The sequence below is a fragment of the Rosa rugosa genome, chromosome 4 (genome assembly GCF_958449725.1).
Source record: "Rosa rugosa chromosome 4, drRosRugo1.1, whole genome shotgun sequence".
NCBI lineage: Eukaryota > Viridiplantae > Streptophyta > Magnoliopsida > Rosales > Rosaceae > Rosa > Rosa rugosa.
The window spans coordinates 29,466,548-29,484,670 of NC_084823.1; the positions used below are offsets into that span (position 1 = coordinate 29,466,548).

The 18,123-nt window shown below is 35.5% G+C and overlaps 2 protein-coding genes across 4 annotated transcripts; one reads left to right on the forward strand and one right to left on the reverse strand.

Annotated features, from left to right (window-relative positions):
- The first annotated feature begins 221 nt into the window (after positions 1-221).
- On the forward strand, positions 222-5,660 carry LOC133746397 (exosome complex component RRP41 homolog). 2 transcript variants are annotated; one of them, XM_062174582.1, is made up of 12 exons: positions 222-411; positions 2,421-2,474; positions 2,569-2,615; positions 2,706-2,766; positions 2,911-2,949; positions 3,062-3,129; positions 3,259-3,337; positions 3,443-3,479; positions 4,576-4,692; positions 4,821-4,906; positions 5,021-5,110; positions 5,279-5,660. In XM_062174582.1, the coding sequence occupies exons 2-12, from the start codon at positions 2,421-2,423 to the stop codon at positions 5,360-5,362; spliced, it is 762 nt and encodes a 253-aa protein (XP_062030566.1). In that variant the 5' UTR covers positions 222-411; the 3' UTR covers positions 5,363-5,660. The 2 variants fall into 2 exon arrangements, with proteins under 2 accessions (XP_062030566.1, XP_062030567.1); XM_062174583.1 differs by having other exon boundaries at positions 225-411; positions 5,198-5,660.
- Positions 5,661-6,169: 509 nt separating this feature from the next.
- Positions 6,170-16,317, reverse strand: LOC133745183 (protein PIN-LIKES 3-like). Of its 2 annotated transcripts, none has more exons than XM_062173201.1 (10): positions 15,913-16,317; positions 15,703-15,782; positions 8,581-8,705; positions 8,319-8,440; positions 7,537-7,740; positions 7,209-7,301; positions 7,017-7,117; positions 6,875-6,912; positions 6,569-6,676; positions 6,170-6,449 (listed from the first exon to the last, which is right to left on the reverse strand). In XM_062173201.1, the coding sequence occupies exons 1-10, from the start codon at positions 16,045-16,047 to the stop codon at positions 6,325-6,327; spliced, it is 1,131 nt and encodes a 376-aa protein (XP_062029185.1). In that variant the 5' UTR covers positions 16,048-16,317; the 3' UTR covers positions 6,170-6,324. The 2 variants fall into 2 exon arrangements, with proteins under 2 accessions (XP_062029185.1, XP_062029184.1); XM_062173200.1 differs by having other exon boundaries at positions 6,569-6,754; positions 6,860-6,912; positions 15,913-16,313.
- Between the last annotated feature and the right edge of the window lie 1,806 nt (positions 16,318-18,123).

The window sequence follows — 18,123 nt, forward strand, 5'->3', positions numbered from 1 at the left end:
CCTCTATATATATATATACTGTACCTTTTTTTTTTCTTTTTCAAATTTCATGAAAAGAAAATAAAAAGATTTCACTCCTACCCCCATGGTGACTCGAACCCATGACTTCGTCATTAGGTAGTGAGTGCTCTAACCACTGAGCTAACACCACTTCATCAATGTATACCGTACTGATTCTGTCCCCTATTTTTGGTTCGGTTTCGGTTCGGTTTGATACCATTCGAAACAACGCCCCTACTTTAGTCGGCTTAGCCATTTCGGTTTATTGTAAAGAAGAAGAAGGGGGAAAAAGAAAAAAAAGAGCCCAATGGAGAAATAGGCGGGACTATAACCCTAAACCCTGACGGCGATATCTCTCCCTCTCCCCCCGGGTGCAGCAATCGGCAACGCCACTTCTTCGTCTCTATAACGGTAAGATACATATCTTCTTCCTTCGTCTCTAAAACTCAAATACTGTTTAGTCATTTGGATTATGAAGTTTCTTGAGTTTCCGGGATTTGTTAACCCTCAAACAATCGATAGACCCCTATTCAGTTTTATTTTTCAACTGTTTTTTGTTAAACTGCGTATGCTATGATTATGAAATTTAATGTGCAATTTTGGTAATACTAAAATTCAATATCCAAGCAATGGATTGCAATTCCCATATACTGTTTGCCAACATTATGCCTGTTCAGTTAGTTAATGCAAGGGCTTCAAGCTGTCTTATTTTTGTTTGGGATCGAGATGTGTGAATGCACTGAATGGAATGAAGTAGGAAGCAAAGAAGAATAAATAGGGGAGGTTTAGTGTTTTTGTGCAAGAAATTTGGCAGCTTCCGTCTGTCTCGGTTTCTTTTCTGCTTGGATGTCCTTAGTATTTGTCCTAACTGTTGATTAGTTGTTCGAGTGCTTTGTTTGCTATAATTCATATTCGTCACAATTGGTAGGAGTCATTGAGCACTGTGGAGATGATGTCATTCAATAATACTAGGCAAGATTCATTGAACAATGTGAAATTTTTCTGTTTAATGTAATATGAAGTTGACGTTAGACATCCCTGCAATGAACTATAGGTTGTATGTTATTCTTCGGGTTTTTCATGCTTCTGATGAATGATGGTTAGCAAAAGCAAAATTAATAACCAAGTGATCATTCTTTGTGGTAGACAATGGCTTAAACTTTGATGTGTTTCTTTCTATTTTGTTGATGATTAATCTGATTCTACCAATTTAAATGTTTTTTTTGTTTTCCTTCTTCAGTTATGTTCTCTCTTTTCCTTGAGTCTTTGTTTCTGAACTTATATGCAATTGAATATCCAAAAACAGAATGAAAATGCAAAATACGTGGAGCTGCAACTTTGATCAACTAATTAAACTAAAGGAAAAAATATTACTACTGAAAAGAATCAGGAGTAGTCAATAGATATATCATATCATATATTCAAGTAGAATTCACTGCAAGTATCCCCACAATCAGAAGGCTATACCTTCTTGGATAAATAAGAAATAAAACAAAATAGAAAAAGGAAAGCCCCCTGCATGTACATCACCCCAAAATCACACTTACAGATCCTGGATTGGATTGAATGGGTGAATTTTATTGTGCATCCACACTTAAGATCCTGGTACATTCTTCCTGCAGTTCCCTACACACACATGCGTGAATGTTTTCTTATAGTGAATATTAATCTTACTCTAAGGTGCTACATTTAGTGGTTCTGTGTGTTCATAGAAGTGCATATGGGCCTAATTGTGTTTATTAATATGTAATGTTGGTAGAATAAGCTTTGCTATCAGAGCCTCTTTTTGAGTAATGAAGTTTTGTTTCTTATGAAAATTGAAGTTTGTTCTGTCACTATCGTGGTTAACATTAATATTTGGTTGTCATCTTTGAATTTGACTGATTACACGTTCATCATTTTATCTGGGAAAAGGGCGGTGTTTGACTAGGTGGTCCTGTAATTAAACCAAGTTCTGGCTGAGTCCATCCCACATTTTGAAGGGTGTTGAGAATATAGGCACAGCAGAAAATTTTAAATGTTTTAGTCCCCTTTGGTATGCTTCAAAAACTGTTCTGGACACCCAACTTTGTTCTGCAGTTTTTTTCCGTTACTTTATTGGGAATGAAGCTGAGTATGTTATTGATGTTTCAGCTTTCTCAGATCCTTTGGGTTGAGTTGGTAGGTTAAGTAATGCATGTAGTTTCCAGAGTATAAAGAAGTTTATTTGAAATTATTTGGATGGATTTTCTAGAGTTGAAATGGCTGACTAAAACCTTACGAAGTACTAATAAATTAGGATATTGTTGCTGTAATAAAGCCATTGTGGATTAGTTAGTGAAGTTTATAGTTCAGTTTATGATGTTTACGTCCTAGATGATGAATTCCCTTACTAATTAACCCTTGCTAATTCTATTTTGGGTGTTTTGATGTTCCAACAGATGGAGTTTGTGAGCCCTGAAGGTCTTCGCATAGATGGTCGCCGCCCCATGGAAGTATTTGTCTATCTATCTATTTTCCTCTGTATTTGATTTCAAAAAGCTTTGTTTCTTTGATGAGTTGATTATTATTTTTTTCATTTGATCCCAGATGAGGCAAATTCGAGCAGAGATTGGTGTTGTGGCCAAAGCCGACGGGTTCTAATTTCTGAATACAAACTCTTGCTGCAATTTCTTTGTAACTACTTTTTATGTTGTTATTAATTCATCTTCCATATCAAATTTCAGTTCTGCTATGTTCGAGATGGGTAACACTAAAGTTATTGCTGCTGTGTATGGCCCTAAAGAGGTTGAGCAAGTTGTATAATATTTTTATTATTTTCTTATGAAAGTTTTAGCAAGCTTGTGGGCACTCATTATTTGTAGTTCAAAATATATCTGTCTCATTGTAGAATATCTATTCAAGCTGTTTATGATTTACTTTTTTTTTCAGGTCCAAAATAGGAGCCAACAACTGAATGCCAATGCATTGGTAATATTGTCTACATCTCTGTCAATTAAACTTATCTTCATCATGCTAAATATGTTAACTTAACATGCATTTATTATATTTTAAGTGTAACGTTTGTAATTGTTAAATTTAGGTGCGCTGTGAATACACAATGGCAAATTTTAGTACCGGAGATCGGATGAGAAAACCAAAGGGTGATAGGTTTTATATTCTATCCTCCTTCAATCTTCAAACATACGTGCTTAGATGATCCTTCCATTTATGTTTAAAATAACTGTTACATCCGTAACTAAAATTTATAATTAATATTTGCATCCTTGATGCTCTCAGGAGATCCACAGAGATATCTCTAGTTATTCGCCAAACCATGGAAGAATGCATCTTGACAAACTTAATGCCTCGGTCTCAGGTTTGTGTCAGCTTCCATTGTGTCATATTGGGAACTTTTCCCTGCTTGATTTTGTAGTTTGTTTTTGTCTGAAGCTTGTATTTTTATTTTTTTTATTTTTTGCAGATAGATATTGTTGTGCAAGTTCTTCAAGCAGATGGAGGTAAATATGATGTCTCTGTGCAGTCATAAGTCCTCTATGATAATAACCTGCATCCAGGTTATGTGCTCTAGGCTGCCCTGTATCTTTGTTTCTATGTGTGCATGCATGCTTGATCCTATGTTAATTTATATATTAGTAGATTCATGCTTATTTGTTGAGAAAAAAGGCCTTAACTAATTTCATCAAACCGGAATTTAATATGAACCACTTACATTTGTATCACAAGCTGCCCACTAGTTTGCAATGTACCACTACTATTTAGGCAGTTCTTGTATCGGGGCCAAAGTACTGCTGAGAGCTGACTGATTGTTTTTTTTTTTTTTTTTTTTGAACGCGGGGGGTGTCAGTCCATTGAAGTAAAGTAGGAAACATTACAAGAGATGACTCACCCGGACTCCGGGCAACGATAGAAAGAGTCATGAATGAAAAATCTAAGACAAACCTAGACTAATCAAACATAATGAATCCATGAGATGAAGCTCAAGTGCTGTAGAAACAAAATTCGACACTACTAGGATGGTCCCCGACCAAAGCCAAAAGACCATCCCAATTTATTCATGTTCCCTTTGACGTCCCCTATTCGAGGGCACCCATGGGAGTGCATTCCTCAGACTCAGAACCTTTGCCTGAAGACATGTGAACCTCCCCACCAGTAAGGGTTGGTGTTCCTGCAGCCAAACCCGAGCTGCCTTCACCAGAGGAAGGATATTCCACTGCCTTAAAACTCCTCTTCCTCCGAGGTTTTGGATCCTCAGAAATCAGCTTCTTAGGTTTCAGACCCACGGGTTTCGGATTATTCTTGCGTCCAGGAGGACGTCCCAACTTAACCTTCTTTGCCGGGGAAACTCCTAATATAACCCCATTCTTACTCTTTAGAGCCAATTCAGGTTCAAACCCAAGATCAACAGCCTCCACCTTGAATATAGTTATTTGAGAATTATCCTTCAATTATATTCGAGTGCACTGTTCCCAGAGTCTGGTCCAAGCTGCTTGCTGTGTATCATTTTGAATATAGTTATTTGAGAATTATCCTTCAATTATATTAATTATTGATCAGTCTGATTTTTATTATTATTATTTTTCTAACTTGTAACAGGAACTAGATCTGCATGTATCAATGCTGCAACCCTGGCTCTAGCAGACGCTGGAATTCCGATGCGAGATCTTGTTACTTCCTGCAGTGCTGGGTACCTCAATAGCACCCCTCTGCTTGGTAATGTTTACTTAAATTCAATGTTACTAAGAATATGTTATTAAGTTATTTGGGGGCTCCTATTAGGCCTTTGTACTAGTATGATAATACAACTTTTATATTACCATGACCTTATTGTTCATGGACAGATTTAAACTATGTAGAAGATAGTGCTGGAGGCGCTGATGTGACTTTAGGAATTATGCCGAAGTTGGACAAAGTGACTCTTCTTCAGGTTTTTAATTCATAATCTAGTTCTAATTTTCCTGTGCACAATTCTGAGTTGCAATAACTGTATCAGCTGTCTTGGATATATTATCCTCAGTCCCATCTTCTCTGAACCATGCAGATGGATGCTAAGTTATCTTTGGATACTTTTGAAAATGTAATGCAACTTGCAGTCGAAGGCTGCAAGGCAGTTGCAGATTACATTCGAGAAGTAAGCACCCCTTTTTTTTTTTTTTTTCCCTCCTCCTGGTCTTGTGGCCCATGTATTTGAACAATGCTTATTGTGTGTTAATGATAGATATTGCAAGAGAATACAAAGCAATTGGAGTATCGTCGAGGAACATAGTAAGCTGATTAACAATCTTTATTTATTGTCAAGGAAACTCTGATGAAAACAATTTTACAAGGCCCAATGATCAGTCGTACGCCCAATTGCTCCTCTTTCAGAATTTGTGTTTTCTGATCCACTTGTATCAGTTGTATGTTTCTTTGATGATGAATCTCGAGGATAGCTATACTATGCAGATGTTGTTCAATGGCAGTAAAGCTTGGAATTGACAACACTCGGTTTCTGTATTGCCCATTCTGAAAATAGTATAGTAGCATGTAACATGGGCAAACTAGGTAAATGACGTAAATCTTTAGGGAGGAGGGGCTGATATTAAGCTACAATTAGCAAAGTATTTGTTGGGTTTTATGTTATCATACAATTGGTGTAAATGAAGATGGGGAGTGAAATTCACACCGTTTATTTTACAATACACTATGTTTCATTTTTTAGTAACTTAAATTTTGTCTTTAATAACTTAAATTTTTTCTTTCTATAAGAATTTTAACCTAAAAAAGATAGAGGAAGTGTGGGTTGCAAGTTAGGGAGTGAATTTCATTCTCCATGAAGATTTACAGTAGTATTTTATGAATCAAAGTTCATTTTCAGAATTTCTTTACTTTGAAGTCAAGTAAGAACATGAGTTATTAACTTTAGAAGACCATTGTTTTATTTGCAAATGTTTTTGTAACTCCATAAAAAGCAAAAGCTGCCTCTATGAGAAGTTGTTGTATTGAGAAGTAGGGCTATTTACGACTAACCTAAAACTCCCCAATGATTGAGTTGGTATATATCACGAGTATACTCATGATTTGGTTAAGGCTTCTCTCTGGAAAGATTAATGAAGAAGATGGCAGATGGTAGAATACGTGGGTTGGAGTGAAGAGCAAAGTTTTGATTTGCTCATGGGTTTGTTGCAGTAATGTGAAACCTCTATTAGAATCAACAAGCAAAAGTGGCCTTGCTCAACCTGGCATTTAATGCAAAACCCTCACTAATTGATTCCAAGATCAATTGCTTTTGTTGCTTTATTTCAAAATTTGCCTTCAGACAATTCTATTAGAAGACTGATACATAATTTGTTGCTGTTTCGGTACTCAGGCCACAAGCCACAAGAAGAAGGCACACCAAAACGTAAGCGATAGCGAAGCAAAAATGTAGGTCCAGAGCATGATAACTGAACACTCACTCTCTCCTTGTCCGAACAGTTGAGTGATGGTTCCTGCCATATCAATAAGGATAAAAACACATCTGTTAGGAGAAAGAGCACCTTCAAATTTATGTTGCTAAAATTACAGTGAAGCATGAAGAGATTTCTAGTATTTGTAATCTGATATTTACCCAAGTTCATTGCAGGAGGGACAGCAAATTGAAGCAGAAGAACAAACAGATACAATGGATCATTGCTTACAAAGCCAAATTTTACTGCCCCTTTAACAATCAATATTCCTGTAAGAGGCGCCGCAACATATTTAACAATTAAGATGCCAATAAGGATAGATTTTTGTATCCCTCCCACTCTCAAACCTGAAGGATACATGTCAAAATGTCAAATTATGTTAAACCGTAATATTTAAGTATACATGAACACTGAAAAGGATCAAGGAATCTAGCTAATATGAGTTATGTTACCTTTAACAAGGTTACCTCCTATTATCAAAGTAAGAAGCGGGATAGCAGCATCTCTGCAATCATATCATCATAAAAACAGCAGTTGAAGGCTAAATATTAATGTATACAATGAACGCGTCAACTTGTAGTTAGATACAGGTTGTGCATAAGTTTATACCCTAACAACGAAGTAGTGTCGTCGATCACCGCTAGAGGAGCGTCGTCTCCAATCAATAAGTTTCGAATTGGAGATATGATTCCAACTGCAAACCCAATAATCTATAGAAGAAAAAAACATAACTTTGGTTAATGCATGTTTCAATAATGTAGAGCTAAATCAGCATCAAAATGAAGTGGTAAGAGGTCATACCACTGCAATAGTTGAGGGGGAAAATACTGTTTTCAAATTGAGCTTTTCATTCACCATCACCATCCATTCCTTTGTTTTACCTAGACACGTCATCTTTAAAGAAACGACAAAAATAAGCTATGTCAGATATAACAAAAAGGTAGCATTCTCGTGTTAATATGGATCATATGTTAAAATAGTAATCCACTAATTCATTTTATCAGCAATCTATTGTTGATAATCTTGCAAGATAGCATACCCGACTATTGGGAAAGAAAAATTAATTCGTTGTAAGCAAATCCTTGTAGAGTAAATAAACAGAGCCAAAAACCATAGTCAAGTGAACAACCTTAGCATCTCCTTCAGATACATTACGGGGAGGTTCACATTGATCCACATTGTCCTCTATAGAAAGCAGAGGCTCGGTGTAACTTATGTGGCTGGATGTTGACGAGCTGTCGGTGGTCTGCGGGGAATCGGAATCTTGGATGCTCGTCTTTGAAGATATCCGCACAATATTATACACATAGGTCCACAAATAAATGGCTCCAATCTGAACAACAATATAGTATTGTCTAAGGAAAAATAAAAATAGAAGTCCATGGCAGTTGAATGTACTAAGAGATTTTCTAACAACTATCCTATATTTTGTTTTCTCGTTATTACAGGGAAAAAATTGTCATTTTTTCTCCAAAAAATACCTATTGTAGGAGTGTTCTATAGTGTTCATGAGGATTTAAACTCAGAAGAAGGAAACCATTAGATTACTTCGTGGTGTGAGGCATACTTCAAACAATGATTAATCTAATGGCTCTTAACTATGAAGAAGTTTCAATATTTCGGAGCATTATAGACATTGAGATAGAGATACTATGACAACAAACATATTGTACATCATAAATTATTTAGTTTTACCTATATGAATGCTAGTGGAGTTAAAATTTTATAAGAGATAACAAAGATAGCTCTAAGGAGAAGAAAAAAACAATCATTTTGTTGGAAAATTGAAGTCCGCGCTTATCTACAGTTGGATTTGTTTATGTTTCCCTATCATGTAGTACGCAAAGGATAAAGAAATCAAAACAATGCAAGAACCAAAAATACTAGAGGAAGAAGAAGAAATGTGCATACCGCCATTGAAAGTGAAGCATAAGTAGTCCCAGTAGTATCGCAGGTATCAGCATCTCCAAATGGACTCCCTGATTCTTCACAAACTGCTGGAATAATAATGAGGAGAAGGTTTCCCAAATTTCCTGTTGACATCAACTCAATACTTTATAAGGTATATATTGTGACAAATTAAGATTTAGAAAAGAGGAAAAGAATATACTAAATAATACATATTTATACGTACATTACATTCAAATTTGTGTAATGATGTGTAAGTGTTTACCAGCAGCGCAACAACCCAAGACGAGACCTCGCAAATGTGGAGGAGTTCTTGTTAATTTCATGAGTATCCATCCAAATATTGAACCAACAATGAATGTAAGAAGAATATTCACCGGCATGAACCACCTACAAATTCATTAAACGAACTATTTTTAGCAGTGAAAGTGCATAAATGGTGAATAAATTTGCTCATCGTGGGAGTTGAAAGAACTATAGTGTTGTCCTAACGTGACAGAGTAGTCTACAAATTAAAGAGTTATAAGTTAATTTGCTTTTTTGGAGTAGGTCAACTGCCTAAGGCCTGGGATCGAAAAGTTTTCATAAGTTATATATATATATATATATATATATATATATATATATTAACTACTATAGTAAAATCTTTCTATATTTATTAGGTTGGAACCTAATTAATTTTAGGACTAAATACTGGTTACTACTCTGTGATTTGAGTTTAAAATTAATTCAGTTTTTAGATTTATAATTTCATCAAAAACACCCCTGCATTTTTAATTTTGATTCAATAAGTTCAATCCGTTAATCTTCCGTTTTTCATTTTCATATGAGGTAAATCCGTTAGTCATATTTTGACAAAAACAATGTTGTAAATTATCCTCATATTTTATGTTTATACTATATTCCTTATAATTTTAAACAAAAATATTTATTTATGATATCGATTATACCTTAGTTTTTATATTAATACTATATTCCTTGAATACACCAAATACTTGAAAATTTCATCATTAAGTTTTTTCTTTTGTTTTGTTTCTAAGTACTTTGATGAAGATGAATGAATAATTGAGTTTCAATTGAGCCGAAAGCAAACCCAAGTTAATGAATATTTTATCCATTACTAAAAAAATAAATATTTTATTTCTCATAAAGTAAAAAATGGTTAATGAATTTTTGTTTGAAATTTTAAGAGATATAGTTCGATCAAGAGAAAATTCAAGAGATATGATATAATTACAAAAACTGAGGATAGTTAATGTAAATGTGAAGTTAACATGGTGATTTGTTGTGCCTCTTGTATTCAAGAGGTCATGAATTCGAGCAATAGTTAGGTCTTTGTTAAAAAACTTTATTTTTTAGATTTCTAATAGTGGGATCAACTCATTCAATCATAAGATGATATGTCATCAAAGATGAGCCCCCAAGTCCATGTAGTTAAAAAGAAATAATTATTTTTGACTTAGTGTTCCTTGACGAAACTTGTTTGGATCATATGTACCACATCAATGGTGGAACATTATGAAATAATCCTGAGGATGAGAGTACAAAAATACAAAATGTTTCATGCCAAGAAGATATAAACATGATTTGGTAAACTAGAAATATTTCTGCTTCAATGACATGGTGTGCATGTTGACATCTTAACGAGTTATTACGTACCCAAAAACTCAAAAATGTGGCAACGACTTAAAAAATAAATAAATCATTATCTCAAACAAGAATTTAGAGAATTTTTTTGTTTCATCTTAAATTATATTATATATTGTTGGTCTTCTTAAGAATTATTACTAAACAAAGACGAGATTATAACTTATTAAAATGTGGAGTTTATTCATATTTCTAACTAGCTCAAGTCGGGACCAAAATTTTTTTATGAAATTCTATATGGAGTATCAATCTATGAATCTTTAAAGATCATAAATACACTGAAATGATTTGTGTAGCAATATTGTTGAGGCCCAATTTTTTTTTTTTTTTTTTACACAAAGGATTTTTTAATTAAAAACGCACCTAAAGGTGGCAAACCACAAAAAGTAATAATATCAAACAAATGAATAGTCTCTAATAAGGATTACACTAGGTCTCTAGCTATGATCGATCTGTATATAGAAGTGTTGCAAGAAGCCTTATATATATCTTGAGTTGAATCATCTGATTATTTTGCCAAATCTCTAGTTTTGGTTTCTTAAATGTATTGTTGCCTTAGGTATATTCTAAAACTTAAGATTGAGAAAATAAGCTGTTTTATTTATTTATTTATTTATTACTAATGATTTGTAAGACACATTGTTTAATCTCACCCGGCCCTAGGCCTAAAATATCTCAAGACCGCCATTGCCATGCAGAAAAGCATTGGATGCAAATCTTTAGGTCATGGAGATTGGACTCAAGGGTGTACATTTACACGACAAAATCCACAATACCACCCGAATCGGACTGAATTAGACTGTTTGGTCTGTCCAGTTAGAGAGAGAAGGCTAATCGGATCTTACTCTGCACTAGATCTATCCTCGTCTTCAATGATCAGGGTCGCTCCTACCATAGCATTGAATATGGGTTATTGTGATGGGGCTCAACTACTTACATTTACACTAAAAGCAACCAAAATAAAAATAAACGAGTCTAGTTCGTGGTTTAGTATGTGTCAACTAGAGAGGTCTGACAGTCTGACTGGATCTTACTCTATACTAGGACCATTGTCGTTGTTAATGATACGTGCTAAATTCACCTTTTACATAATTTTATACTAATTGTATGTGGACCAAGAATAGATTCTGAAGCGGAACGTATCAATTTTTTACTAGACATTTTTGACTCTGGTTTAATCAACAATAAAACAATTTAACGTTTTCGGGTTGATCCTGACTCATTTCAGCGAGACTCTATAAAAGCAGATTGTTTCCCTAATCAGGCTTGGAAAATAGCTTTTCTTTGCCTTCAAGTGAAAGGCTTCCGTACTTTGGTGCTTATCTTTCTTTGTAATTTTCTTTGTGAACATTTTTTGTTCATTGCTCCTGTGCTTGGGTGGTTGCTAGTTTTCGTTAAGAACCCAAGAAAAAGTCTTTGTTCATTTGCCGTCGTCTACCCATTTACCCCCGTCTTTGTAATCCTTTGTTCTTAATATATTTTTATAGAAAATTACATACAAGTGTTATTCTGAAACTTATATTAGTCATGAGGCCACTTAAATTTTTTTGTACACATAAGGCCACTTTTGAGCCAAAACCATCAGCTATTATTTATGCTATACCTATTTTACCCTCAACTCTCTTTCTCTATTTTCTTCGATAGACCTGATTTTTTCAAAAACGGATCTCTCTCTCTCTCTCTCTCAACTTTTTGCTGGAAGGCCCATGCGTCTCCGGCGACGCACCATCCTGTCTCCGCCGGCTTCCAATTGTTTGATTCCGCGTCTTCACCGGCGCACCGTGGAGTATGCTTTGGGAGACCAGGTTCAAAACCAAACCCTAGAAAAAGCCAGATTCCCAATTCCACCAGATCCATCCAACTATATTTCTCGATTCCCTATTGCTATTGTTTGTTTTTTTGTTTTTTCAAGATAACTGATATATTGTAAAAGAAAAGAAAAAATCTACTAATACTATTTGAAAATGCTACTAGCATATTTCTGAAAAGCTACTACCGATGCCGAACAAAACCTACTATGCATTTTTGACAGTTACTCTGTGTTTTCGTTCATGTCAAAACTAGAAGCTAATAATCTATCAAATTGAAAAGGCATAATTTTGAATGAAATTCAATTTTATTCTTGTTGTGATTTAGTATCTCTATCATTTCTTGTTTGAAATTTGTGTTACACTATCGACATGTATAATCAGCTAGTTTCGTGCAATCAGTATCTATGTCAGTAGTTTTTTATTACTAGTCCAGTAGCTTTGTACATGTGTTATAGTAGTTTTTTGTACCCATATCAGTAGCTTTTTATTACTAGTCCAGTAGCTTTGTAAATGTTTTATAGTGCTTTCTGTACCTATGTCAGTAACTTTTTATTACTGGTTCAGTAGCTTTGTACGTGTGTGATAGTAGTTTTCTGTACGTATTTTAGTAGCTTTTTAGATTGGTTATTTTTTATTATCTAGTTGATAAAAAGTGCCATGTTTGCGGCACAGCAATACATTGTTATTTTTAGTTTTTATTTCAAATACTAATATTTTGTTGTATCTTTGTTCTTGCAGAATTCTTCCCCTTTGCACTTGTAGTAATAGACTTTGAAAATCATGTGAATTTGGATATTGAAGCCTCCATTGACCAAAAGATCATTCAGCTAACCAAGAAATGTGGAAATGAAGTCTCGTGCTGAAGGTGACAAAATTATGCCTATGGGATTAGGGCGTCACTATTGAAAAATGATAGTAGCATTACAACATTGACAATAGCTTTATACAACTATTGTAATAGATTTTCACAACTATGGGAGCAGCTTTTTACATAGTTATATCATTGTTGAACCCCGCATACGTTTTGTATTATTGAATATGATTTCTTTTCTCGATTGTAATAGCACTTTTATTTTGGTTGTATCTTTTACATTTCCATAGCATGAGAGTACATTTCTAGTATTGGTGACAGTAACATTTGTTGCTAGTGAGAGTAGCTTTTAGTATTAGTGACTGTAGCTTTTATTGTTATGGATAGTAGCTTTTGGTTTTGGAGAGCGTAGCTTTTGTTGGCGACAGTAGCTTTTGTTGCTGGTGGCAGTAGGTTTTGTGACCTCGCCGGAGGTTGTCGGAAATCTCACCAGCGTAGCTTTTGTTGCTAGCGACAGTAGCTTTTATTGCTAGTGATAGTAGCTTTTGTGACCTCGCCGGAGGTTGCCGGAAATCTCATCAGAGTAGTTTTTGTTGCTAGTCACAGTAGCTTTTGGTGTTAGTGACAATAGCTTTTGTGGTCGCCGGAGTTTGCCGGAGTCCCACCAGAAGTTGGCCGGAGACCTCGCTGGAGAGGAGAGAGAGAATGGTTGTTGACTTTTTACTCTAGTGGCACTTATGTAAATATGTTGGTTTTTATATCTAAAATATAACACCATTTTTAATCTAGTGGCCTTATGAGAGAAAAAATTAGTTGGTGGCCTTATGGCTAAAAAAACATTCAAAGATGCACTTATATGTAATTAACTCATATTTTTATGGCGAGCTAAATCGGCACCACTTTTTTTTTTTGACAAACCACACTCTTCTTCATACACAAATTAATTTAAAAGTTTCTCATGAAGGGGATGTCGTTTGTAAAAAAAAAAAGTGTCAATTTCAAGCTTTATTTAATTTACCAAAAAATAAAAATAGAGAGAAGTCAACAGTTAGTAATTACTTTAGTAACTTTTATCTATATCTATACTATTATTCAGAGAACTCATTTTGGCGGTGTGAAATAACATAAATATCCTTTAACTATAGGCTAATTTAATATGAAGGATATTATAGTAAATTGCAAAATAATAAATGAAAATAAAAATTCAGAAAAAGAAGGAAACTGTTAATCCCACTATCTACATATATAACCTCCCATATCCACACATCCTACAGGCATAACTTCCTCCTTTTTTGCTCCAACAAGTAAAAAGATAAAACAAAAATGTTTTTTTATTTTTTTTATTTGAAATTTAAACCGACATAGAGTGTGTGTTCCAGGTCCAGTGTGTATTAAGCTAATGGGTATTACGGCTGGGCGTCCGGACCCAAAAAATCGAAGACCCGACCCGAACCGAGTAAAAAAGCCCGATTCGGTTCGATTTTGATATAAAAATTCTCGGTTCGGTTTAGAGCCCGACCCGAATATATTTTTTCGGTTCCGTCTCGGGCTTCACATATTTGGAGACCGAAAGCCCGATTCCTCTCCATTTTGACGATCTCAGCCTCTGTCTCTCTCGACAACTTCTCAGCCAGTCAACCCGTTCATGGTTTCATCTGCAAATCCAGCATTGCATCCCCTTCTTTAAGCATCTTCTCTGTTCTCTCTTATCCAATTTTATCCTCTCTAGCTTATACCTCATCAGTTATCGCACTCAGCCCCTCAGCCAAAGAAGTGTCCATCACCGCAGTTTCGAAACCATCTCAGCCAGTCAGCCCTTGTTCTTCCCTAATTTCTGAAAACCCAGCCCCATTATCAACGATTCAACCCCATACCTGTTAGCAATTTTGGCTGAAAGCCTGAAACTCCAGACTTGTTAGCAACTCCAACTTTAGATCTAGAGATCTGGGCACCTCTTCACCCAAGTCCTCGGGTCAACCCAGCCCAATCCTCGCTCCTCCTAACCGAACCCCTCTTCACTCTCCCCTCCATCCAACGCACCACCGACGAACTGCATAATGGGGATTGAGGAGGAAGGGAAAATATATATATATATATATATATATATATATATATATATATATATATATATATATATATATATATATGAATAGAACTGCAGAAGAAGAAGAAGAAGAAGAATAAGAAGTGTCGAAGAAGACTAGAAAAGAAAGAGGGAGGAAGAAAAAATAGAAAAAAAAGCAGAAGAATATATGAATTAATGAATAGAAGTATAGAACTGCAAAAGAAGAAGAAAGTGTCGAAGAAGACCAGAAAAGAAAGAAAGAGTAGAAAGTAAAAGAGGGCAGAGCCTTTTGTCTTGTTTTGTTTTATTTCTACCGCTTAGGACAAATAAATATAAACATCGAACAAAATATTCCCAGAGCGTCTCATGCTCCAGTGGTTGGGAGCAAGGATTTGGTGCAAGAGGTCAAGAGTTCGAACCTTGCCTCTAACCAGATTGTTGTGTATTTTGCATATTGGGCCCGAAAAGCCTGAAGCCCGAACCGGCCCGAACCGATTGTTTCGGGCTCGGACTCGGTTTTACCAAATTTCGGGCCCGACCCGACCCGAGCCCGGCCTAATGGGTATAATTGAATCTTGAAAGTTCGTTACAGAAGTGATGTTTGATAGTTAGTTATACAGTAGTACTGTAGTAGACATCCAAAAAAAAAAAAGTTGGTTACAATAGTCACAAAGCATCGTGTTGGTGGCTCCTATATTAATTAAGGACTATGCAGACATGTGATATAGGTGATTTACAAAAAAAAAAAAAACAGAAAAGAAAAAGGCATGTAATATATAGACAAGTTTTCAAAAAGGGATTATTCTCTGGGCTATAGCTCAGAGTAAAAACTAAGAACAGAGGACAGAAAACAAAAAAGTGAGAGTGATATGGTGACAACTAATGTCGTAATATGGTAACAAGAAGAGTGCGAAAACCATTTCCCAGTGAACAATTACTGAATTGGGAAAATAATTCAACAAATTTAACTAAAGAATTAACCATGTTGTCATTTATGAATGATCGATAACTGAACTGGCATGGGAGATTAATTAAAAAAAAAATTGAACTCACAGTTTAACCAGGCTGTCATATGTTATTGTCTCTGCAAGGTTGGCAGCAATCAGGGCTGGAGTGTTCACATAGAATACAATCTGTTCTTGACAAAAACAAGTGTATAAATAACTCCATTATAAGCAAAAGATCGAACAAAACAAGAGGGGGAGAATCGTGTTCAAGAGTAGTAAATAAACTGAAAGAAGTTGGAAAGAAAGTACTGATTACAGTGTTCAAGTACTTCCTGCAATCTGGGCCCAAAAGGTTCACGCGATCAAGTGCAAGATATGAGCCAAGCGCAGTAATCAAGAACGATTCCAAGACCGGAACTGATGCGGTGACGAAGAGCGTCCAAAGCTCCATCTTTCCTCCTCAAAATTCAGAGATCGAACAAATTCAACCTGGAAATGATTAATGCTAGCTAGATAGATATATAGCAAACCATTTTTCAAATGAAGAGCCAATCTGAGAACCTCAGCAGGAAGATATGGAATTGGGTAAATATGGATGCAATGAGGGGCGGTGGTCTTTCCCTGGCATTGATGACTGCGTCTGCATGGCACATCGCGGGTCCATATATAATGGGACTAGCTATAATTAAATGCACGCTAGCGTTCTATTCCTCACTATCCTCAGTAAAGAAAGTGGGACTAGCTATGAAACTTTGGTCCATGCATTATTAGTCTGTCAAGAGGAAGTGGTGTCATCACTCTGGAAGCCACCACACGAATCACATGCCAGATTGCTGAAAACATCCAGTCTAAACCCGTACTAGAAAAACACTATATTGTATTGTGTTTCGTTTGGCGTAGGTCTCGCATTAATAGTAAAATCGGCACTTATATTAGAATCTCCTAATTAATTTCAGATTTTTTTTTTCAAAGAAAATAATGCCATCACGCACTAAAAACTTGAGTAACGCAAATGAAAATGATGTTGGCCTCATTAAGGTCTAAGATTTGTGGTCTCAATCTTAGTTGTCATGTCATGTCACCTACATACATCATCTATTTGCTAACTTTTTCCATGTTACTTGAAAAAAAAACCATCTTATCATTCCAAAATCTAATTGTTCTAAACTATTTTGGCTTTCTTTTCAAAAAAAAAAAGAGAGGCTTTTTTCTTTTCTTTTCAATACACTCGTCATCTTCCCTCCTCAAATGAATCAACTATCCCGGGACCCGGCCTCTCGCCCTTCACTGGCCACTCTTAAAATTCAGAGCTCGAACGAATTGGAAACTGAAATAATGGCTATCTAGCTAGCAAACCATTCCACTTTTGAAATCTTCAGAAGCAGTGTAGTAGAAACTGAAATTATAGAAAGCAATGGAATAATAGAGGTTCTGAGAATGTGATGATGATGACCACCTCAGAACCTCAGAAGGAAGATATGAAATTGGTTATTTTATGGATCCGATCCATTATATTGTCTGCAAATATGTGCCATTTTTGATTGGCAATAATGATGATTTGCGTCTGCATGGCACATCGCGGGTCCATGTGAGCTGCTATTTATAGGAATTGCATCTGCTAAAAGGCAGTGGTGTTGTGCAACACATGCTGGAATTTCAAATATTAAATAAAACGCAGGGCAAATCTCAACAATATATTCTTCTTTGGAAGCCATCATAATGTAAACATAAGAATTAGAAGCCAAATTGCTCACTGCAAGTCTGCAACCTACTAAACCCACATTAGAAAAAGTGAAAAAAAAAATATTGTATGACAAATGTTTTTCTTTGATTTTATTAAGTTAAAGAAATAGTATATTCATCATAATCCAGAATAGACCGTTACATACCCTTTTGCTGTCATTTAAGGCCATAGACAGACAAGAAGCTAGTGGTAATACCCACAAGTGGTACGTATATATAGTCATACTTATTATACATTCAAATACGTAGAGGTAGCGGAGTTCCTCATTTGGTACTATTCCAGAGGCGCTAGAGATACATAGAGTGCACATCTGTACTTAGCTTCCTGAATACAAGGAATTTATTGTAATTAGACTGTTTGCCTCAAAATCGTCTCGGCTCAAATTAGTAGCCGAGGGACTTGAAGTCCAATTGTCCTTCTTGATACGCAGGCGTGCCAACTCGCGGCCAATTGGCCAAGCAAGGTTTTGATAAGATTTGCGCTTGATCTGACTTCTTTCAAGTGACTGTGGGCCGAGGAAGGAACCGTCTCGGCCGCTGGGTTCTCTTGCCTTTGTTGCAAGGACTTTCGGCGTCTTCACTGATATTGCTTTTATTTTTTTATTTTTTGATGTAGGTTGCAGAAAGTAAAGTGCGAAAAGTGAAAGAACAAGAATCTAAATGCGAATTAATTAAATTGCATGAAATTTAAAGAGACTGAAGAGTAAATTGCAGGAAAGATAAAGTGCAGAAGGTAAAGAAAGCGATAAAAATTAAAGTAGGCTAGAGAAAGAATGAAAAGATT